Source organism: Brachyhypopomus gauderio, chromosome 2, assembly GCF_052324685.1.
Source record: "Brachyhypopomus gauderio isolate BG-103 chromosome 2, BGAUD_0.2, whole genome shotgun sequence".
In the NCBI taxonomy this organism is placed as follows: domain Eukaryota; kingdom Metazoa; phylum Chordata; class Actinopteri; order Gymnotiformes; family Hypopomidae; genus Brachyhypopomus; species Brachyhypopomus gauderio.
In genome coordinates this window covers 40,606,377-40,629,530 of record NC_135212.1, presented here as the reverse complement: position 1 = coordinate 40,629,530, position 23,154 = coordinate 40,606,377, and the positions used below count along the sequence as shown (strand labels likewise).

Below are 23,154 nucleotides of genomic sequence, written 5' to 3'. Positions count from 1 at the left end.
GTGAGGTGGTGTAAATGCTGCCTTAGTTATAGCAGGTAGACTCTGCTGCCTGTTGGGTTTCATAAAAACAAGACCACAATTTAGATATTAGATTAAATATTTATTTGATTATTGCTTTTCTGAAAAAAAATCAAGTTTAATAGTATTTAATGAAATGAAGCTAAATATATACAAATATACAAAGTACAAAATGCTAAAAATATAGAAAATAAATACTTAAAACCTCAGTCAGGAAGCCATGCAGCTGATTGGTCAGTCCTCATGAAAATGAGCACAATGGTACACCTATGCAAAACCTGAGTAGACGTTACTCCTCCCCAGATACTGGGGGGTGTGACCTGGGTGACCATTACACGACTCCAGCAGATTCTGACTGAGGAATTTTGTAAGAAAAATAATAAATGCACATGTTTAACATTCTTCATGTTCCATGTAAAAAAAAAAAAAAAAATGTAACTTGATCTTTTTCAAATTCTTTGGTAAAATTATCCCTGCCTTAGCCTTTGAAATGCATTATTAATCTCTCAGGAATTTATTATCCTGTATTCTTACATTGTTGGATGAAAAAAAATGTCATGTGTATTACACATGTTCATTTCAATAACTAATAATTTTGAAAAGTCCTTTTAATATCGCAGCATAAACGCATGTTCCCGCTTTGAGATGCTGATCCAGGGAAGCAGTGTGCGTGGGAATATTAACTTCCGTACTCAAGGGTGCATATTCTTCATGCTAAACTTGGGTAATAAAAGAATAATAAATAAGGAAACTCTCCCTTTTGTTCTTCACATTGTCGTAAGACGAGATTAACAGTCATTTCCCTTCGAACCTCCGACCTACGCATACATAAGCAAAGCATTAACCTACTGAACTAGACGACGCATACTGGCTTTGTTTTGTTTTAGCAGAGCACCAGTTTTGAGCAGCAGTGTCACTCCTCACTGCCCTGAATACCCTGTATCCCTCGGAACAGAAGGAGCGCCCCCCTGAGGCCGTTTGGAATTCCCTTAGAGTGGGAAGTCTGCCATTTTACTCACAGGAAAGTCTTTGATATTCTACTTTATGTAATGTCTCGAACTCTTCATTTTATAGTCATGATGAAATGGTGATGGGCACTCCGACAGTCACACTAGACCAGCCTCCTCACACATCCGGTAGAACTGGCCTCGCCGAGTGATCAGGTTGGCTGGAGAGTCCATCTCTGTGATGTGTCCTCGCTCCATCACTATCACTCTGCAAGCAATAATTCAACAGGTTGGCAACGACTTTTCATTGGAGCAGTGATTTTTCTGGCTGTCCATCTTGTCTATGCAATATTATCAGTGCACTAATAGTTTAATCTAAATTTAATCCAAAGATCTTTTTCTTGAGGGCCAGTAGTGGCCACGAGGGCGTGTTCCTCTGTGTTTCTCTGCCTCACCTGGTGTAGTCCATGATGGTGTTGAGGCGGTGGGCGATGGTCAGTACTGTGCACTCCTCAAACTGAGTACGGATGGTGGACTGGATCAGGTTGTCTGTCTCCAGGTCCACGGCGGCCGTCGCTTCATCCAGAACCAGGATCCTGGTCTTCCTCAGGAGAGCTCGAGCCAGGCAGACCAGCTGCCTCTGCCCCAAACTGGCCCGCGCACACGGAGAAGCAGAGTCACTCACTCGGGACGCCACCGGCCGCACACAGAGCACACGGCAACTCGGACAGGGTGAGCGGAGAAAGGCGGAGTTACGAGAGGAACGAGCGTGTCTGCGTACCTGATGTTCTCTCCTCCCTCTGAACACTCGTGCTGCAGTTTGTCCGGGAGGCCCGACACAAAGCTTTTGAGGTGCGCCAGCTCCAGGGCCCTCCACACCTCCTCATCAGAGTACCTGTCGAAGGGGTCCAGGTTCATGCGCAGAGACCCTGAGAACAGCACGGGGTCCTACGGCACGAGAGCAGGTCAGAGGTGAAGCACAGGTGTGCACTGCACAGACCTGCTGGTACATGGTCACGTCTGCATTTGTTGCATGTTTAGGGATGTGTTATTGCCAAAGCTTCCATTTTACTGGACAACGGATGTGCCCGGTCACTTCTCACCTGCTGGATTCTCATTTAACGCTTTTTCATCGCCACGTACCTGCGGGATTATGGTGATGCGGGACCGCAGGTCGTGCAGGCCGACGTTAGCAATATTGATCCCGTCGATGGAAATCTCTCCCTTTGCTGCCTCAAGAATGCGGAAGATTCCCAGAGCGAGAGAAGACTTCCCCGCCCCTGTCCTTCCCACGATCCCAACCTACAGAGTAGACGGCGTAGACAACAACAAAACACAATAATAATAATATTTATTTGTATAGTGAGTTGAGACTGAGGTGCACGAAACAAATGATTAAAGTGAATAATGACCAATAAAACAAGGAAATGTGTTAAAATACATTAAGAATGAGTTGAACACACACGACAAAGAAGCAGCCATGTTTTCTCCTTTTTGCCTACACTGAGCATATGTTACACAAGAGGGTAAATTCCAACTGTTCACCTTCTCCCTCTCTTGGACACTCAGAGTGATTTCCTTTAAGGCCCAGTCCAGACCTTTCCGGTACTGAAGTCCATATTCTTGGAATTTGATGGTGCCGGTTCGGGGCCATGTAGAAGGGAGTGGTGTGTTCTCGATTGTCCAGGCTGCCTGTGGACCACCCAGGAGGGACGGTGTCAGTCCCAATGCCCCCGCACATGTCTATGTTTACATACAGGGATGCGAGACGTTGGCTGGAGGTGGAGACAGTACCTCTTTGGGTGTTTCTGAGTACTCCCTCACCCTCTCCACAGACACTATGTTGTTTTCCACATCTGTCCATGCCCGCACAATCCAGCTCAGAATTCCTGTCACCTGTGGAGTAGTTCACTGTGATGAAGTAGACCGCATGCGAGGATCAGATCAATCAGACAACATTGCAGGCTGTGTGCATGGTGAGTATGAACTCTGGTGTTTGTGTTTGTGGATGGGATCCGGTTGTTTTTGTCTTCGTGGATGGGATCTGTTTGTTTGTGGTTGTCTTCATGAATGAGATCTGTTTGTGCTTGTCTTCATTGATGGGATCTGTTTGTGTTTGTTTCTTTGTGGATAGGATCTGTCTGTGTTTGTATTTGTTTGTGTTTGTGGATGGGATCTGTTTACTTGGAGAGAGTGCGACACGGCCAGGCCGACAATCCCAGGACTCAGTGTTGCTCTGCCCATCACGGAGAAGATGGCAGCTGCGAGAACCAGCATGTTACCCAGGAACTCCAGGTTGACAGCAAGCCACCTGCAATAGTGGTTCAGCTTTAAGTCATGTGGTTGGTGGTTTGTTCACAACTGCCACAAAACTACAAACATCTCAAGTTATAGCCCTGGGCGATAGAACACTTTGACACCTGCTACAGCTCATCAGCTAGTTATTCAACCATACATTATTTAAAAACAGGGCCTTCAGGTTTGTGAAACTGTGAAATGATGGCACCCTCTAGGTGTGAATTATAGAATTGCTGTACTAGAAGGTGTGTGGTGTCACTTTTCTGACCTGGTGGCTACAAATCTGGGGAAGTAGGTGGTCTGGTTGCGGTCGACCCTGTTGTTGGCCTCCAGAATGAACCTGGGCTGCACACAGAAGGCTCGGATCACGCTGGCTCCCTGGACCGTCTCGTTAAAGTGTGTGTAGATGGGCGACCGACTGACCGACTCCAGCCGTCGTAGCTGGCAGGACGTAGCCACGTAAAAGCTCTAAAATTCATACAGAGATGGGGATGGGAGAAGCAGCACGATGGAGGACACTCAAAGATCTCTAGATCATAAAACAATATTTTCATATATTTAAAATACAGCTGTTTTCAAGGTATGAACACTTGAGTTTCACCCACATATAACTCCAAACATAAACATAAATTATATTTACCCCTTCTTACACACCCAATATCAGATTCACACATACAGGAATTTATCTTTGTGATTGCAGGTGGAAATGTTAAGATTGTTGCTCCACTGAAAAGTGCTTCCTAAATCAAGGTTATTGTTATGAACCTCACTATTGCTCACCTGGATGAAGGTGTAGAAGAGAATGAGGGGCAGTATTACGAGTCCTGCGAAAGGACTGGCCATCAGCACGATGACAGCCACCTCCAGCATCTTAAACACGTATCCCAGCATCATCTTAAAGCCCTCGGGGATCATGCAGTCGATGGCGTCTATCTCTTTGGAGAAGCGGTTGAGCAGGTTCCCGCTGGGTGTGCTCTCAAAGAAGTGCATGGGCGAGCGCAGGACGTTGTTGAGAAGGTCCAGGTGGAGGTATCGGGACGCGATGATGCCACCCAGAGAGATGGCCACCGTGCTCCCAAAAATGGCGACCCCTGAAACGACACAACTGCATCGTTACTGCGCCGGCCTGGCGGAACACCTCGAAGCTTAGATGGAGGATGGGTCCTCCTGGCCGAAGCCGTTTCCATGCCGACCTTGCGCGAACCCCAGCGCACAGAACACGGCCAGCTTCACGTCGGCGTCCACCTGAGTGCCATTGACGATGGGGTCGTCAGCCCACACCCGCAGCCAGTAGTTGTAGCCGAGAGAGGCGGCCTGCTGGAAGGCGTAGAGGAAAATGATGGGGACGATGAGAGCGGGACCTATGGTCCTGAAATACTCCCCGTACATCTCCAGCTTCACCTGGGGAGGACATGACGTCAACGAGGGAAGAGCATGTTGATCAGTGTTTAGTGTACAATGGTGCTCAAAATCAACGGCAATTAGAGTCTGTAATCATTGCTTTAAGACCTCAAGGTGGTGTTTGGAAACTGAAAAGCTCATTCACCCTCAGCCGCACCCCCTACGCTGTTCCTGAACATGTCTACATGTCTACAGTGTATTGTTGGGAAACCTGTACTGTTTCTCCCCACTCTCTTCCTACTGAACACGTGTCATGTCGCTGCCAGATGGGGTCGTCACAGCTGCGGTGCTTACCCTGCCGGTGTGGGCTTCGTCCGCCGCGGTGAGTTTGCCAAGCTCCTCTGGGTCCTGTTTCTGCTCGGAGTCCGATAAGGTCTCCATGGTCTGAATACTGGCACCACCCATGTCTCCGCTGCATAAAACATGTACGGGGAGTTCAGTCTGTGACTGTTTAGTAGGAGTTTGGTAGGAGTTTGGGAGCAGTTTGGTAGAAGTTTAGTAGGAGTTTGGGACCAGTTTGGGAGGAGTTATTTTATATCATGGTTCTTAATGGGGAACTCAGCCTGGGGACTATGAGACACTGTGACTATGAGACAGACAGGGTCTGTACCCTGTTGAATTTTGTTTACCATTAGCTATGATAGTTAAGCCTGAGGTACATTTTTGCTATGGCAAGTTGTTAATCCAACATCAAACAGTTGTTTCACTGTCCAGTTTCCTACATAATGAACTACTCTGATCTTCACTATGTAGGGTAGATAGAGTCAATTACCAAGCCATTTAGAACACTGCGGCAGCATGCGATTGAGAAACACTGGTCTAATACAGGTGATGAAGGAGGTGTTTCAAGGCAGAATGTACACAAAGGTAGTCCCCTGGGGGCAGGGGTTAAGTGCGCCAGATCTGATAGACATTAGGTGATGAAAGCTTAAGTATGTTAATTTGTTTTACCTGATAAGCTGCTCTCGAGACAGATCAATGGAGAAATCTGTCATGCTAAGTCGAGAGACCGGCGTCCTCGTTCCTGAAAGGAAACACAGTAGTATTTTTAGGTACACTGACCTAAGCATCTTTCTTTTCTGCCTTTTTTGTAGAAGTGACACATTCTCACCTCTGTATGCTGAGCTGTCTTGGCGTTCGTTGCCGGCGAAAGTTTTAACGAAGTCTGCGAAGGCTCCCTGTCTGCCCAGCAGCTCCGAGTACGAGCCTGTCTCCGTGATCTCTCCGTCCACCATGACAAGGATGAGGTCGACCTGCGGCAGGAAGCTGAGCCCGTGGGTCACCAGCACGCGCGTCTGTTCTCACCAACACACACACATATACACACACACACAAACCACAAAGCTGAGATCTCCCTTCAGGTCATACTTTGTTTCACGACACCCGTAATTAACACACGTCTTTGATCAAAATAAATATGTGACTATCATGACAGTAATTGGGATTTACAGTACAAAGGGAAAAAAAAATGGAACGCCACGCAAGCAAACGTTACCTTATCTTTGAGTGTCCCTTTAGGGCCGATGACCTTGTCAAAGATGTGCTGGCCCACGTGTGGATCGACAGCAGACAGCGGGTCATCCAGCAGGTACACATCGGCTGCTCGGTACACAGCTCGTGCTAAACTCACTCTCTGTTTCTGTCCTCCAGACAGGTTCAGCCCCTGCAGGAACGTGTCTATCAGTATAACCTCAAGTCAAACGCAGATGTCTGTATTACACTGAAATGTCACCACCGAACACTGTGACTACACAGTCAGCAGCACACAGGTCACCATTTCTGATGACTGTTGACTGTCAGATTATGTGACCCAAGTGTACCATCATTGAGTTAAATACCAATTGTAATGTGTTTAGGTGACGTGATTGCTGACAGCTGTGTGCTGCTTTGCTGATAGTCATAAATACCTTTGTGCAAATTAATGTCAGAAGATGACAATACCTGAAAACATTTTGATTGGTTGAATGTAGAAAAGGATCACATATTCTGATGAGCGCAAATGGGTACTTGATCAATTACAGTTTGTTTCCTTACACTGAAATGTGTATGGTAGTGTAGTGACAGTTTGAGTTAATGTACAGTCTGCAGTCACAGAATTCGACAGATAACATCAGTGCTAATGATGACACATTCATAAATATTGCTAAATAATGTTTAGCAATAATAAGCCTGGTCCACCAACCATACAACAATGTTCAGAGTTTATTACGTAGGCCTATGCAAATCTTTATTATATAAATATATAAGTATGTAAACATTTTAATTTCTTCATTTGCTGCAAACACCTGTTTGTACTAGCCAGCGTGTGAGCATCAAAGCCTGTGGGCTATCAGTTAGCACATGCTAACTAATGCTACATTTCAAGATTGACAGCACATATGTTTGTTAGAAACCCATTTTCACAAATTTCACTTTCTCAAAGTACAAATTGAGAGCTAATGTTTTTTTCTGCTTCTTTTGCCAATAAAATCAAACCTGAGTTGACACCTATCCTGGTTTGACCCTGGACAATGGCACAGGGCAGTACACTAATGTCAGTCACCCACGCCAGTTTATATTTGCATTGTTTAGAAAGCAGATGCAGCTGAACCGCACAGCTGGTGTTCAGAATCCAAACATTATTCTTTGCATCTAATGCCAGAGATCGATGTCAGCAGTGTTCACAGGGCATCCCACCTTCTCTCCTATCTCAGTGGTGTCTCCCCCAGGTAGGATGTCCAGGTCAGGGAGGAGGGCACACGCCTCCAGCACTCTGTGGTACCAGCTCTCCCTCCTCTCCTGCCCAAACACGACGTTCTCCCGCAGGGTGGCATTCTGGATCCAGGCCTGCTGGGGTACGTACGCCACCGAACCCTGCAGGAAAATGTTGGAAGAATCTGTCAGTCAGTGTGAAACTGGTGCTTTGTAACCTGTTGGCCAGGAGATGTGGGACAGGTTGTGGGGTGATGTTACCTTCACGGTCACGTGCCCGCTCCTCTTCTCAGTCTCGCCCAACATGGCAGACAGCAGGGAGGACTTCCCACTGCCCACGTGGCCCACCACCGCCACCACAGACCCATGTGGAACTTCCACATTCACTCTGTACAACACAGCAAATGAGCTTGTTTTTACTGTGTGCTGTGACTGTCCTGACCAGTCACACAATCTGCTTAGATATTCTTAATCATATGTCATTATCATGTCATATTGCAGACCAGGCCATATAAACCACTTCATTTTAATATAATACCACGCTTACAGTAATATAGGAGTGTTTGTGCCCATACTGTACAGCCCCATTAGGTGAGTTAGAGTGATCACTCATTGTGTCGTCACTTCCTCTGATGGCATTAACTGGGCTTTACATTTGAGATCAATTTAAGCTTGAATTTAAAATCCAGTTCAATTGAATTTAACTCTGTTAAATTTTCAAGCACGTTTAAACTAAAATCAACCCGGTTATGTAACTCACCGCTTTAGGCATGGTGGCCCGTCTCTGGACCAGCTGAAAGTGCCGTTCTCAATCACAACACTGTTGCCGTCTGAAGGGAAGACCAAAGTGCCATGTGTTCATAATGGTGGAAACATTTTTGTGCCTGCTAACCTACCACACCTCATTAGTATATTACAGTTTACCATACACTTCCTGGACTTCCTTCTCTGAGCACTAATGACTTATTTTTGTGTTACAGAAGAACATTATAATGAGCTCAGATGTGGCCTCCATACGCTTCCTGGCATGTTTCTCCATAACAACATAACACATGTTAACAACATATGCTTCTGTCAGGAAGCACTCTCCTATTAGTGGGAAAGGACGCGTGGGCTAATTATGCACTGTATGTGCCCACTGCTCATGCTGGTGTGGGAATCGATAGTAATGATGGAGAGGCATAGACGATGGTGCAGATGATGGCGTAGGCGATGGCGTAGATGTGGGCTCTCTTTCCCTCCGAAAACATCCTGTTCTCCAGGCTCTATCCCAATTCTAAGTGTGGACTGTAGAATGGCCAGCGGCCAGCGCATGAGGTCGTGTTCTTCAGCTGGACGTGTTCACCACATCCTACGCCCAGCTGACACCCACCCCACTGCCAACTCGACAGTGTCAAGAAACCCTGAATGTCCTGATGTGAATGTCTTACTGCAGAGAGGTATGGACTCTCCAGGACAACATCACTCTCATTTACATTTACATGTCAACCCAGCCTGGTCAGTTTCCTGTTAGATGTCCATACGATGTGTTTTAAAGGACAGTGTTTTGACAGGTTTGACTGAGAGCTGTATTATTTTGAGGATCCTGTATTAAGTTTCCGTCTGTGCTTTCATGAGCCAGAAACAAGCACACTTTCCACATAAGTGTTATGATGTAATCCACCTGCGGTTTGGTCAGTGACATGAGTGACTCGAGCTTGTTTACCATGTAGCGTTAGCAGAACACTAGGCTGTAGGACACTCCTCACACACACTCACAAAGGCTGTAGGGCTCTCTCCTCACACACTCTCACCAGGGCTATAGGGCACTCTCCCCACACACACTCACCAGGGCTGTAGGGCACTCTCCCCACACACACTCACCAGGGCTGTAGGGCACTCTCACCACACCATCTAGCCTCAGCTCATCCTGACAGAGGAACTTCCCAAGCCGCTTAAGAGAAACCACAGCCTGGAGGGATATGACACAGCAGGAAATGAGAATAACTACAAAGATCAACAACAAAAATAAGATATATATTATATGGAGAGGTAAATCCCTGTCCATGTAAGGGTGAGAGTGTTGTCGTTGGGAAGGTTATGTGGAGTGTGTAAGGTTGAGAGTGTTGTTGTTGAGATGGTTGTGTGGAGTGTGAGACAGCCGTGTGTCATCTGCTGTGGTGTCACACATGCCTGCATGGTGGAGCTCATGGCAAACGGAAGCTGACTCAGAGGGGTCTTCAGGATGTTTATGAGTGCCATGGAGACAAACACCTTCTGAGCGTCCAGGACGTTTTTCTCGTCGGTCAGCACATACACTCCAAACATGGCGAATGCAATCTGAGGACATGGAGAAGCTCTGGTTCAGTTACGAGGTCATATATCGCATGACATTGTTTAGAATGTTCCTTGCTTAATTAACTGCTTGAGTAATTAACCATTAAGCTTATTGCTGTTTGAGGATGAGGATCTCTGTGAAGCATACCAGGAAAGTAGAGGAGTTGAAGGAAGCGATGGATATGGAGTAAAGGATCTGAGACTTCTTCAGGGCTTGGAGCTCCTTTTCCCTGTAGGACAGAACCTTCTCCAGAAAGGCCTTCTCCCAGGCGTAGAACTTTAGGATCTTGATCCCATTCAGGATCTCATTCATCAGCTTGATACGTCCATCCATGTACTTCATCTGGACCTCCTGAGTGTGTTTAAATGCACATAAGCCAGACTTGATCTAATGTGCTTATTTGATCTTTGCCTTTTTACATTGTTTTTTACATTTTACATTACATTTTACATTTTACATAACAGATTGGTGATGAGGATTTTCAAATATGCCAAGGTGCCTGCATGAAAAAAAACTCCACCTTTAGTACTTAATGTGTTAAAGGTACGACCTTTGAACTCAGTCCACATGGCTGTTAACACTTTGTACAGGAGACAAGACCAAAGAAGAGCGCACCCTGGCAGGCCACCATGAATTTGTTTTTCAGGAGAAACCAAATACTGGGTTTCTGCTTTGGCATCAGTGGGGAGTGCTCTGTGGGAGGCTTCTATATGAATGGAGTGGTGGGCGTTAGGGCGTGATACACTCCTGACTGCCTGTGCCCATCTACTCCTGCCTGTTTAATGGCAACCGGCCGTGGCACTGCTGAGGTGCCAAAGCTTGGTCAGGTGTGTAGTCAGGGGCGTGACCAGGGGTGTGGTTGGAGGCATGGCCAGGGGCGTGGTGTTTGTTGGGCTGGTGGGCGTGGCATGTGTCAAACCTGTAGTTTGCTCCGCATCTTGGCGATGAGGCCGTTGAGAGGAAAGATGAGGATCACCGTGGCGATGCCAGCCAAAGCTGATGGGCCCAGTCGCTACAGTAGGTACGTAAATGACAAAAGTCAATACACAGCAGAGCTGCCAGCTTCATGTGCTGCTCCCTGGTACTAAAATTAAAAACCATACACTAGTTACAAATACATGGAGAAGATGAAACCTTACGGATCCTTTGTCATATATTCTTCCAAATGGAAACCAGGATCTAAACAATAATTACATTCATAAACCACCCTGATGATCTGCGTTACTATGGCGTAGCCACCTTGGCTAACTCCCCTCCAGTGTGCTCCGTGTTACAGGCATGTGCAGCTTCTGTGTGGCTTGTACAGGTCTCCATTACCTGCCAAAGGAAGTAGAGGCACAGGCCGATCTCGATGGGTGCCAACCACACAGCGCTGAAATACACCACAAAGTCCATGAGTTTCTGTGTGTCTGCAGACACCAGGTTCACTATCTCCCCAACCGTGCAGGTCCGGCGGGCGGCGCTGTTGATGACCAGAGCCTGAAGGGAGACGGGAGGATAAACGCTGAAAAAGGTGCTCCGCAAGTATAGAAATATCACATTATGTTTGCCATTGTGGACAAGGGGCACTACCTTTCTGTAGATGAGGCCCATGATGGCAGTTTTGACCCTCATGCCCACAGTAAAGCAGGTGTACATGTACTGATGGTTGAACAGGGACTGCAGACAGGAGAGCAGGAAGAGACTGACTGCAAATAGGTACCCCTTCCACAAGGGGGCTTCCTCATCTCTCATGAAGCCCAGCAGCAGACTGAGGAATGAAAGAAGAGTAGTCATGCCACATTCTTGATGCCTGAGCTAGAACAACATCTACTACGGAGATCTGGCTGGACCAAGAGATTTATGGAGATGATCTGGCTGGAGAGAGAGATCAACTACAATGGAGACCTGACTAAAAGTTACGTCAATCTGCGAAACAACAACTCGGGTGTGTTTAATTCTTTCTATATGTGATGTAAACTCAGTGTACAGTACTATGTTGACACTTGGATGTGCACTGTAGCAGCTGAGCGTAGCGTTAGCTACAGCAGAGCAGACCAGTGTGTGACGTGTTTCATTAATAACAAAACCCCACCATTATTGTCATAGCAGCCATTACTGCTGCTCTCCCACATGGGGGAGGGGGGGGGGTATGTGTCAGGATGTGTGGGGGGGGCTTCTGTGCTCCTGGATCACACTGCTCACCGCAGCTCCCTGTGGGCGGCGCCGGCTGGTCGTCTGGCTCAGTGCTGCGTTTGGGCTGTGCGGCAGCCAGAGGCGGTCCAGCTCACCGCTGTTACCCACGGGAACATGTGGGCGCTAGGCATCCTGCACTGAACTGAGCCTGGAGGTGAGCTCTCCCTTGAGAAAGATTCTGTGGATCTCCTGGTCGTCTTCAGTACTGTCTGCTTAGATTCTATTCTCACAGATGGGAGTTGAAAATATGGAGTGGCTGGCTTTGGGTTCTGAGGAGCTCTTAGACTTCCCATCTAATTATGTCAGGTGTCAGGACAGGTGTCAGGACAGGTGTGGACATGTGTGCCGTATACGTTCTTCATACGCAGTGCTCAGAAGACCCAAAGCCGAGTGTCCTGTCCCTCTCACCTCAGGACCTGCGGGATGGAGAACATGAAGGCATCCTGGATGATGAGGCACAGCGTTCCTGACAGGAAGCATGGCCCGAAGGTTCTGGCTAGTGTGCGGAGCAGCAGAAGTCCGGAGCCCTGTTCCGCCCGTAGCTTCTGTAGCAGCTGCGTCTGTTCTGTGATCCTGTAGCCGAGAGGTCGGGGACAGCTCTCGCATTCCTCCTGCCTGGACACACACCATGCAGCAGATTAACCGACAGGGTTTGGACCAACACTCCTTCAGTATGGGCTCAGATATCCCAGAGTTTATACAGCACAGGTGAACTTACAGGAGAACTCTAGCATTAACTGGCTTTAGGGTGTTTTGCCAAGTGCCTGATTCTAGAGGTGCAGACAATGCAAAACGTATATCTTGTGGATGTTTGTTGAGGTTTAGTCTTCAACTTATTAATCCTTAATTAACATAATTAATTATTTTTGTAGGTAAAAGGGGTATTATGTCATTACTGTGTAAATAGTATTTTAATGCTCTTATTCAGTCAACACTTGTGGTCATGAATGCGTGTGTATATGTAAGTATATGTGTCATTAGAATAAACTTGATTGTAATTCAGTACTTTACTATGGAGGTATCACGTAAATATCATGTATATATCATGGATGGTGATCTTAATTTCTGGTGAACTGATTGACTAAGTTTACACTGAGGACTTTCTACATATAAAGGATCTGATGGTGAAATGAACATAGAACTTGTCTTACTGCTGAGGATTAGTGCAGTGTGTGGACCACTCCCTCTCCAGATCACTCATGATCTTCTCCGAAGTGTCCTCTCCCCGCAGAGCCCAGAGATCTTCAGCTTTCAAGGGTGAACGGAAGCCTCGGGTGACCAGGCTGAAAGGTGTCCACACACACACACACACACACACACACACACACACACACACACACACACACACACACACACACACACACACACACACACACACACACACACACACACAAACACACACACACACACTTTTTTGCTGTTTACTGATAATGTCTTGAAAGCAGAAAAAGCATCTACTCACCCACTAAACTACCAAATTAAAAGTTTAGACAGGAAGGACACATCTACTCACCCACTAAACCACCAAAATAAAAGTTTAGACAGGAAGGACGCATCTTCCTCGGGACATGGGTTCTATCAGACAAACATAAATATGTTACCAGCAGCGTCTTTTGCTTATCTCTCAAAACTATTAAGAATTCCTTCATATTCAAACAACACTCAAAACACATAAGGGCTTCAGAATGATATGGTACCTTCACACAGGCCGGTTTCAGAATGCCGGGACGCTGATCAGCAAAACAGCTCAAAACCAACTGAGCCAGCTGCAAGGAGAAGCATGTGAAGAAAGCCAGTGTTGGCACGGAGTCTTCTGGGAAACCCTACAACACAGGGAGGCTTGCTGGTGAAGACACTCTAGAAGGAGCCCAGCTCCTTCCTGCAGAACACTAACCCCATACCATCCAATAACAATGCAAGCATTACATGTGTAAAATATGGTCTGGTCTTTGTTTTGAATTCCAGTGCATTTGTGGAAAGTTTTAACCAAAGTAGGATTGTCTATGTTAGAGTATGCACAAACAGGATTGAGAGTAAAATGGTAATGAAAAAAAAAGTCTGTAATAAAAATAAATGTTGAATTCCACAGAAAAAAATCATTCCTGTCATAAAAATAAAGTAAGAGGTTCTGAAGATGATTGTCTAAAGTTGTCTACAGTAACATTATTGCAAATAAGAAAAAAGCAGATTGTTTATGTCTGAAGAGCAGACGGAACCCAGCGGGTCAGAGACGCGGGGGCTGGCATGTGGGTGCTGGGGTGGGTTGTTGTGAGCTCAGAGGCCCCTGTGCGGGGTTTCTCGCGACCGGAGAGAAGTGTTCTGCACCACAGGAGTCCCACGCTTCCTGCAGGGCCACGTTGAGCATGGCAGCATAGGGAGCAGGTGGAGACGGTTGGAGCAGAAGGCTGTATCACCCCCCCACCCTCCTAGGGTTAGGGTGGATGGTGGTGAACGCTGCTGAGTGTTGGAGTGTTCCTATAACAACAAGCTCCCTTTCAATCAGTTGTTGCCGTGCCTACCGCAACCCCACGTCAGGATTAATGACTCGATAAGTCTTTCCTGAATACTCCTTAATCTTGGTGTACCCCAAACCACTGGGTGCGGATTATTTCTGCAAATGGCTTCTGCAAGGCATGGTAATGACAGGCCTCAGTCACGACAGCTCTACGCAGGAAGGGGCCCCTTGGGGTACTGACAACAAATCAAAACAAAATGTCAAGGACGGACATTAAATGTCAGATGAGAAGTGTGAGCTCTGGTTTTCCACGCTGTCCTGCGTGTGGTTAGGGGGCGGGCAAAGCGTACCGGGACGCGTTCGTTTGTCGGCTGTAGCCAGTGGCTTCCTCGTTACAGCTCTAGTTGTGGACCTCCTGCATTTGTGATCATTTCTATTGTGGCCGGGCAAATAAAACTGATCTGAAGCCAGTGATGTGCTGCGTTTGCACTGATTCGATCTGGCTGCCCAGTGTGGGGTCTGAGCCGGAGACAGGACCCAGCAACAGTAACGCAGCTTGGCTGTAGTGCAGATTTGCTCGACGGACGCCATCCATCTCTGTGGGCTGCTGACCCAAATTCTGTCAGATGGCTGAGTCTTGAAAAAATGTAGGTCAGTTGCCACATACAGCTGCCTCTAAGGTTGTGTAAACACAACCTGCGTTTACTCAGGCAACCTTGTACAGTTCTGGGCAACGCAGTAATAAAGAGCACATTTCAAAACTCCCTGCTACACATATAACACTGGGAGAACTCGCACCTGGGTGCATAACTCACTTATTTACAGGGACACTTTCAGAGCAGAGCACAAGGTCACTGAGTTGTTAGACTTTCTGCACATAGGCAACGAGTTTGATCAGAGCTCAGTAAGCACTGCTGAACCCTGACCTTCAGCTGCCCTGTCATTGCTACCTGAACATACCACTGTGGCTGATCTCAGACCCAGAGGTGGGGACTCGAGTCACATGACTTGGACTCGAGTCAGACTCGAGTCATTAATATTAAGACTTTAGACTTGACTTGAAAAAATATTCAGAGACTTAGACTTGACTTGGACTTTTACACCAATAACTTGGGACTTGAATTGGACTTGAACCTGTTTACTTGCAAAGACTTGATTTTTTTTTACCACAAATCTAAATTTTAAAACGCATATTAATATTTATAAAGTGCGCCCCATTAATTTCATTTCCGTCCTTCTGACGCAGACCAGTCCTCTGCTTTTCCACACTCTGTACGTGTGTGTGTGCATGAGCTGCAGCACAACCAATCAAATGGGGGGTTGGCGAACGTAAATTTTTACCGGGCGAGGTGTAAAATGGACACAAATTAAGTATTATATCGCGATCGATCGATCGCCAGTGGTTGGTGCCAGAGCGAACTAGTAACTCATTGAATCATAGACGTGGATCAGAGGTAAATAAACTAGATTTTTTCCGGCGTGAGAAATCGGATGTGTGGCGTGAGAGCGTGTGAAGACGGTCAAATGCGTGTGTCTCACGCTCAATGCGTGAGAGTTGGCAACACTGGGTTCTGTATCTGAACTCGGGGAAGAGAGCCTCTCTCTGTCACCATCATAATATCCAGTTCTATCTCAGCATGGATTGTGTATTTGAAGACATCTACGTCGAGAAAAAAATATATTGACAAAAGTGGAGCGAGTTTTCAGCTATGGGGACATCATTCATCGTGCACAAATGACATACAGACTTTTGGCCAGCAAATGCAATGCAGAATAGTTTACTGAAATGTCTAAAGTTGCAGATTCCTGTTAATTGTTCAGTTCTTATATTTGTTTGTCTTGTGTCACTCATGTTCTCCAAGAAACCAGATAAGAGAAGAGAGGGAAAATGCTGTTATGGTTCTTTGTATTGTACTGTGAAAATATCAGCACTTTTTATTTGAACATGGAGTTCTACTTAAGACTTTTTCACAGAATATTTATTTCTGGAAAATTGTAGTTTAAAGTATGAATATTTTTGCAGCTAAGTTTAACAAATTGAACTGTGCAATAAAGAGGTGTAATTTTAATTTTTTTTATACTTCGTGTTTTCAGTTGCACATGTTTTATCAAGATTTGAGGAGAATACAGATTTAAAAAAGAACGCATGTCTATTATTTACATTTGAAATATACCTGCAACATTGGTAAAAAAAAAAAAAAAAAGACTCGAAAGGACTTGAAATTCCAAGTTTCAGACTTGGGACTTGACTTGACTATTGCCTGTCTTGACTCGAGACTTGACTTGACTTGAGTGTCTTTGCTTGAGACATGACTCGGGACTTGAGGTATAAAGACTTGGACTTACTTGAGACTTGCAAAACACTGACTTGGTCCCACCTCTGCTCAGACCTGCAGCTGCTCTATAACTGATACCTGATCACGCCACAGTGACTGATCCCAGACCTGCAACCCATGTGCTGTTTATGTTTATGAGTTGACTAGCTGGCGTGGGGTAAAAATGGGTGTTCTTGGTTCTTGTGGGAGTGTCCTGCTAGTGTCTGTGCTTTGATTGGGCGGCTTCCATTTTGGGCCTGTCTAGACATAGTCCCACAGTGTTTATCAGCTCTGCTAAAGAGCAGTTGTGAGACCAGACCCTATAAAAGTCCACTTGAAAACAAAATATGCAGGTTTACTCGATGCACACACATGATCTTTGCATGATTGTTAAGTGTGTGCAGAGATGCCGTGATTAGGGAGAGTGATGCCCACAGACCTCCAGACAGGCAGGGGAACGGAGATGTGTGGTGAAGGCACCCGCAGATGTAAGAATTTGTGGGGGTTTTGGTGTCTGTCTGGAGAAGGAGCAGCCGAAGTGGATGGTTCATGCCTAGCCCTCCTGTGCTTCCTGTGTTGGCACGCCGAGCTAACCTCAGACACACTGCTAAATAAACGCATCGCTGGTCAGGAGACCGATTGGGTCATTACAGCATTGCAGGTCTGTGGGAAGCAAACACTAGAGCTGAGGTACAGACAAAAAAATAGATGGGAAACGTGAAGACTGATGAAGCTAAGGCACCTCCTTAGACATCAGGTTTATGTCCCAATAGAGTGCTATTTTTGGGACACTAAAAACAAGTATGTGTAGCATATAGCAAATCCAGTGTGTTTGGGGAGTGTTGTGCTGCAGTGCATGTTCAGCCCACCTGTTCAGCTACAGCCTGGATGTGCGCTCGTAGGGGGACCAGGGAGCACAGCACCGCCAGTGCCCAGAAGAGGAAGAGGAAGGGCGAAGAGCGACAGCCCTTCATCCTCTCCACCTGAACTACACACACAGCCAGCACCTGCGGATGGAGGATCGGGTCACTGCTGTAGCTGCAGACTTTAGGGTGGAGAAGAAAACATCTGGACAGAGCAAACACGGAGGCCAGGTGGAGGTGTCCTCCGCACAGTGCTAATATGAGAGTGTGCTGAAGCCCTGAACGTTACAGCCAGTGTTTACAAATGGTTCCCTGGCTGAAATTTTGATGTTTCGCCGATGCCCCTCAGACCGGGCCATCTTGGGCCTGTAGACGGAAGTGCTGTACGTTGTGAATGTTTAGTCTGTGTCCAGGGCGTGGAGTGAGATATGTGGTGGGGCTGGTTGTGAAGAAGAGCTCTGTTGAACCTGGTGTCTGCAGTGACCACGAGGGAAAGAGACTTGTTTGTCCTGATCTCTCTGGGAAAGGACAGGATGCCGGCTCTATGTCCAGACAGCCAGATCTGTGCACTTAAATGTAAAACCTACAGCACGTTTAAATAGAAGACTCCTTCTTCAGTGTTCTGTCAAACATACCTACTGAAGGCAAGTGTGTGTATAACATGACTTTAAAAGAACTTTTGATTTAGTTTTGGGCTTAGAATATTTAAAGCATCTTGAGAAACTTATGGTCCTGTGTAATAGAATTTCAAGTGATTGTGAATTAATGGAGCTTTTACAGTGATAAAGGTGTATGGAGTATAGTGATGAGCATAGTGATGGAGTAGTGTAGACGTTACCATAGTGAGGCTGCGGATGCTGGGGCCAAGGAGGAAGACCATGTGATGATCAATGTCTCTGCTCCTCTTCACGAGCAGGTAGAGCAGTTCCACCAAGCCACATGAGGCCAGACACAAACCCAGAACCTAGGCAGCCAACAGAGAGAGGGAGAGAGCAAGATGAATATGCAGTCTGGTGATGTTCTATCAGAATGCACAGTACTGTCTGACGTGCTCAGGTGCAACTAAATCTGCTGTTTGCATTTAGTGCATGTGAAGATTTCTCCCCTGCTCAAAGACTCCAAAGCATTGGGTCAGTAAGACTAGACACGGCCAGCGTGTCAGCGTGTGTTGGCGTGTCTGCAGAGCGGTAGGTGTGCTCGGCCTCCTCACATCCCTTCTGACTCACCGTCTTGGCACCACAGAGAGTGGACGCAGCAATGCGGCCGTGGTCCTGGAACCTGCGGTAGACGAGGTAGAACGGGCTGCAGAGCCAGAGGTAGAAACAGGGAAGCCACACCAGCACCGTGTGCTGGAAACACTGGGTCAGGTCCGGGTGAGGGGTGTACCATGTCAGGTTCCAGTCCTGAAACACACACACAACTCCAGTATAAACTCCGTTTCATCATAATATTTATAGCAGTCTGCTCTCAAATGTCACTTAGAGCCCAAAAGTTGACTAAGCCCAGTGTTTGACTAAATAGCTAATGGAAATTCTTGTTAATCTGGACCAGTATAATCAGGGTCTCTGAAACTGGACCATGATGTTGGATCATGTAACCATTCTATACATTTTGTGAAACAATAAATAAATTCTGTAAATGATTCATTTAGATGGTATTATTGATTTCCATATTCATGTGGCAGGTCTGTATTATGTGCGTGTTTGGGGAAAGCTCATCCTCTTTGAACATGTCCTCACTGCTGACTTGTTAAGTGTTTTAATGTTAGCTGCAGGCCAGAGAGGTAAGGAGCACACGGCAGTTAAATGAGCTGTCACTCAGGTGACACGGACCGCCTCTCTGGTACAGTGTTCACTCAGAGCTCCAGACCAACACCTACGCGGATCAGCGCAGTTGATTCAGGACTGGCTTTCATGTTTATGACTGGAATCGTGCAGCCTAAGGGAAGATCAGTAGCTGCTATTGGGAGAATTACATAGCGTGCGTTATGTTTTGTGATGTCTTTTGGCCTGAAAACTCTGGCATGTCTGATATTGCCTACTGTACGCATGCAATCCCTAAGCCACGCCCCTTAGATCTTAAAAGCCTTTCTTCCTGCACATTTACATCGTGCTGTTTGGGCTTGGTGTTCTGCATGTGGATCTGTGTGCGTTAGCCGTCTTTGTGCACACAGTCCTACTTCTGTGTTGTGTTGTGTAGTGTGTTCTTTGGCACTGCAGCTGAAGAGTGTGATCATTAGCTGACTGTAACAGATGGAGAAACTACACCCTGCATGACTACATTAACCCTGTTCAACGATCCAGCACAAGCATTTATGTGGTTTATTTACAGTGGCATATTATGGTAGTGAGGGCTGTTGAGCCTGCTCTTCCGTGGTGTTGCCCTGTCCACAAGGTCTTCGAGATGGCAGCTGAGCATTGATGTGAGCCCAACGCATGAAGTCTGAGAGCAGTCCGAATCGTTCAGTGCAGACACATCTGCCTCTCTAACCGCAGGGTTAAATGCAGCAACCGAGGACCCGGGTGGTTGGAGCGTCTCTGTGGCAGGGGTCCAAACCTCAGGAGCCATTTCTCCTTTTAGATGATTCACGGTGACATTACTCGCTACATCACACTTGCTCTTGCTCTGTGGAACGTCTAACAGAAATGCACAGTGACTGAATGATGGTGGTTTTGCTGCTCAGTTGTTGCTAATAGAAAGGAATCGAAGATAAAGGTATAAAGTCTGAATTGCACAAATGCGTGTGTTCACACGTACACACACACACACACACACACACACACATACACACACACAGCCTCACACATGTTTCAGTTGTTCCAAGCATTGTGAGTGATTTTGAAAGCTAAATAAATTGTGGTGAAGATTGGGATGGTTTACGAGAACCTTCTGCCCACAGGTGAAATGTGCTGATCCAGCTCTGAGAATGTGTGGTTGAGTAACTGCAAGACTGTGTCACACACACACACAGAAGGGATGACACACAGCGCTGTGATTTCTGGGATGTCTGAGAAGCAAGAGAGGCCTTCTCAGGTAGAACATCTGTGTAACCTTCCAAACCTGCCAAAACCTCAAGTCCAAACTTGTCAAAAAGAGGTCCTGCTTTTAGAAGCGATATGGCATCTCTGAGAACTTGTTTGACTTTAAGCGCTTTGGGCAATGGCAGGATTCTGAGAAATATTGTATGCAGGCATGAAGGTGTTTTGTGGCATGGCAGCATAAGAGAGCAGCATAGCTGGCAGGTCTTCAGTGGCTCTGTGGCATCACACTGCGATCCACACACCACAGAGGGAGAGAGAGAGAGAAGGAGAAAGAGGGAGAAAGGCCGAACAAAGCCACAAGCTCCCCACATCGTCACATACACTCAGTCTTTGTAGGTCTCTTCGCTGTGCTGTGAGGTGAGGGAAGACAGCTATTGTGAGCCATTGAGTTCAGACATGCACTCAAATCCCAACTCAAATCAATTAAATCCTCTCCAAGTACTAAGTTCCTCAATTCCCTTGTCCCTGTGTTGTCTTGCTGTCATGTAAACATGTAAACATGTTTAGTTGCTATGTTGGATATAACTGTGTTTAGTCGTTACTGAAGAACTGCAGCCTTAAAGTCTGGAATTTAAAGCATTTAAATACTGAAAAGCTGCTGGCTGACATAATGGATTAGTCCGTGGGGCATATGACAGTAAGCAGCACTTTTCTGGATTATAATCAGGTTTATAATCAGGTTTAAATTCTGTACCTAGCGGGGGGATCCAACAAGACAGTGTGAGTGTGGCTGTACTGGGCGGGTTTGCTTCTAATGTTCTAATAGAACATAGGTTCTAGACTGCTTTGACAAAAATGTTTAAAGTGTTAAAAATAAGAAATATCAAGCAATAAGTACAGTAAACCTTAGACACCCTCCAGATGTGCCCCGATTTAGGAATCAGGATTAATTAGATATTGAGTCATTGGGAATTAGAAAAATGCAGTTCTTTAAAAAAATACAATGTTTTTAGGTAAAGAGAATACATCTGTCCCTGGAGAGCAGCCTTCTAATGTGTCCTGTTTTGCTGACTTGCAGAAAACCTGCTGTTATCTACCCTTCTCGGAAAAACACAAAGCTAGTCAGAGAGTTTGATTTATGACATCATGCCCTGCACTGCCCAGTGTGTACAACCTTTCACCCACGTTGTGAAATATTTTGCCATGGTAACACCAGTGTGTGTGACAGGGCTACAGCACTGCAGCTACATGACTCTATGACTATACAAACCCTAAACTCAGTGTTAGCGTGACCCCTTAGGATAACCTAACGAGTTTAGGTGATGAATGACCCAGTAGAGAGCGATGAGGCCGTGGGGTGAAATACATGTGCGCTGCATGGTCCATGGTACACGTACTTATTCTGCCTAGCATAGTTATGATTAACATAACACACAGTGATGGGTGCCGTAACACAAACGCTGTCAGTTGGCAGGGCTTAATCAAGGTCTCTGGACTGGGCTGTATTCCAAGGACTACAGTATGTAGTTGTATCTACTGTATGCAGTTGTATCTACAGTATGCAGTTGTAGTTGTATCTACAGTATGTAGTTGAATCTACAATAAGTAGTTGTATCTACAGTATGTAGTTGTAGTTGAATCTACAGTATGTAGTTGTATCTACAGTAGGTAGTTGTAGTTGTATCTACAGTATGTAGTTGAATCTACAGTATCTAGTTGTAGTTGTATCTACAGTAGGTAGTTGTAGTTGTATCTACAGTATGTAGTTGTAGTTGTATCTACAGTATGTAGTTGAATCTACAGTATCTAGTTGTAGTTGTATCTACAGTATCTAGTTGTATCTATGGTGTGTTGCATTTTTGTTTTTCTTGTGGACCTCCCACATCTGACCACTCAGTCGACCCTACGACAAAATGTTGGCAAACACAGTAGGTCAGAAGGCATCTGTTTTACCTCTCACAAACAGAAACCTGTAAACTAATAATCAGTGTACTCCTAGCCCTCATGAACCTGGAGGGATTACTGTAATCAGTGTGGTCCTAACCCCCACAAACCTGCAGAGCTGACTGTAATTAGTGTGGTCAAACTTGTGTGGTCAGAGGTTATATGGAGGATTTGCCTACATCTGTGGAAGCCTCCATCTCGAGTGTCCTGTCACTACTGGAAATGGCCAGACATCTACACGGTTCACAGGGTTGCTGAGTGAATCACTGCAGCAGGGATGTATGACTCACTGCAATAGGTTGTTTGAAGTTGAAAACAATGTTCTTGTCTAGGAATCAGACACATGCATACTCATTCATACCACACACTTCAGAACAGCTTCACTGAAGCAGTAGATGGTAAACACTACATTTCACTGTTGGGGTCATTATTGAAGACCTCCTTTATCTACTCACTGGCACAGGTGTCACTCACCCAGAGAGGGTCCAGTCCGCTGAGAGAGCAGAGGTCATCCATCCAGACGTGGTCCTCTTCAGCAGCGTCTGCTCCTCTGCCCGTGGTAAATCTCTGCACCTTAAGGTGACTTTCCGCTCCTCACAGTGGAATTGAGTCTCAGTCTGTGTGCAGTCCTCTCCCTCTCTCACACTCAGCTTGGTTTGAACCCAGGTGGTCGGGCCAGTCCTGTTTAAGAGTGCTGGCCTGCCCTTCTAAAGGTGGGTGGAAGATATGGCTCTCATTTCTCTCTCTCT

General features: G+C 46.2%; 1 protein-coding gene and 1 long non-coding RNA gene across 6 annotated transcripts; one reads left to right on the top strand and one right to left on the bottom strand.

The window, feature by feature from the left end:
• Nucleotides 1-99: 99 nt before the first annotated feature.
• LOC143505020 (multidrug resistance-associated protein 1-like) lies at nt 100-23,154 on the bottom strand. Of its 3 annotated transcripts, XM_076996089.1 has the most exons (31): nt 22,880-23,154; nt 18,707-18,883; nt 18,319-18,444; nt 17,487-17,624; nt 13,545-13,670; nt 13,361-13,422; nt 12,999-13,130; nt 12,256-12,462; nt 11,245-11,422; nt 10,990-11,151; nt 10,592-10,684; nt 9,820-10,023; nt 9,528-9,674; nt 9,219-9,306; nt 8,116-8,185; nt 7,617-7,743; nt 7,341-7,517; nt 6,160-6,327; nt 5,776-5,959; nt 5,616-5,688; nt 4,959-5,076; nt 4,457-4,664; nt 4,044-4,354; nt 3,532-3,731; nt 3,150-3,276; nt 2,760-2,861; nt 2,511-2,657; nt 2,109-2,267; nt 1,747-1,913; nt 1,421-1,615; nt 101-1,233 (listed from the first exon to the last, which is right to left on the bottom strand). In XM_076996089.1, the coding sequence occupies exons 1-31, from the start codon at nt 22,919-22,921 to the stop codon at nt 1,125-1,127; spliced, it is 4,524 nt and encodes a 1,507-aa protein (XP_076852204.1). In that variant the 5' UTR covers nt 22,922-23,154; the 3' UTR covers nt 101-1,124. The 3 variants fall into 3 exon arrangements, with proteins under 3 accessions (XP_076852198.1, XP_076852199.1, XP_076852204.1); XM_076996083.1 differs by having other exon boundaries at nt 100-1,233; nt 5,616-5,959; XM_076996084.1 differs by having other exon boundaries at nt 100-1,233; nt 4,457-4,580; nt 5,616-5,959.
• Nucleotides 5,823-13,946, top strand: LOC143505070 (uncharacterized). 3 transcript variants are annotated; one of them, XR_013127781.1, is made up of 6 exons: nt 5,823-5,938; nt 6,183-6,252; nt 7,373-11,185; nt 11,329-11,599; nt 12,261-13,137; nt 13,555-13,946. It is a non-coding gene; the product is annotated as an uncharacterized LOC143505070 (long non-coding RNA). The 3 variants fall into 3 exon arrangements; XR_013127769.1 differs by having other exon boundaries at nt 6,183-11,185; XR_013127775.1 differs by having other exon boundaries at nt 5,933-6,252.

Excerpts from the sequence above, each read along its gene's own strand:
- LOC143505020 (XM_076996083.1), bottom strand. The coding sequence starts at position 22,921 with ATGGATGACCTCTGCTCTCTCAGCGGACTGGACCCTCTCTGG. Across the intron at positions 4,355-4,456 it reads TGCGCTGGGGTTCGCGCAAG|GGGTCGCCATTTTTGGGAGC; the intron begins GTCGGCATGGAA and ends GTGTCGTTTCAG. Across the intron at positions 2,268-2,510 it reads GTGTCCAAGAGAGGGAGAAG|GTTGGGATCGTGGGAAGGAC; the intron begins GTGAACAGTTGG and ends TCTACTCTGTAG.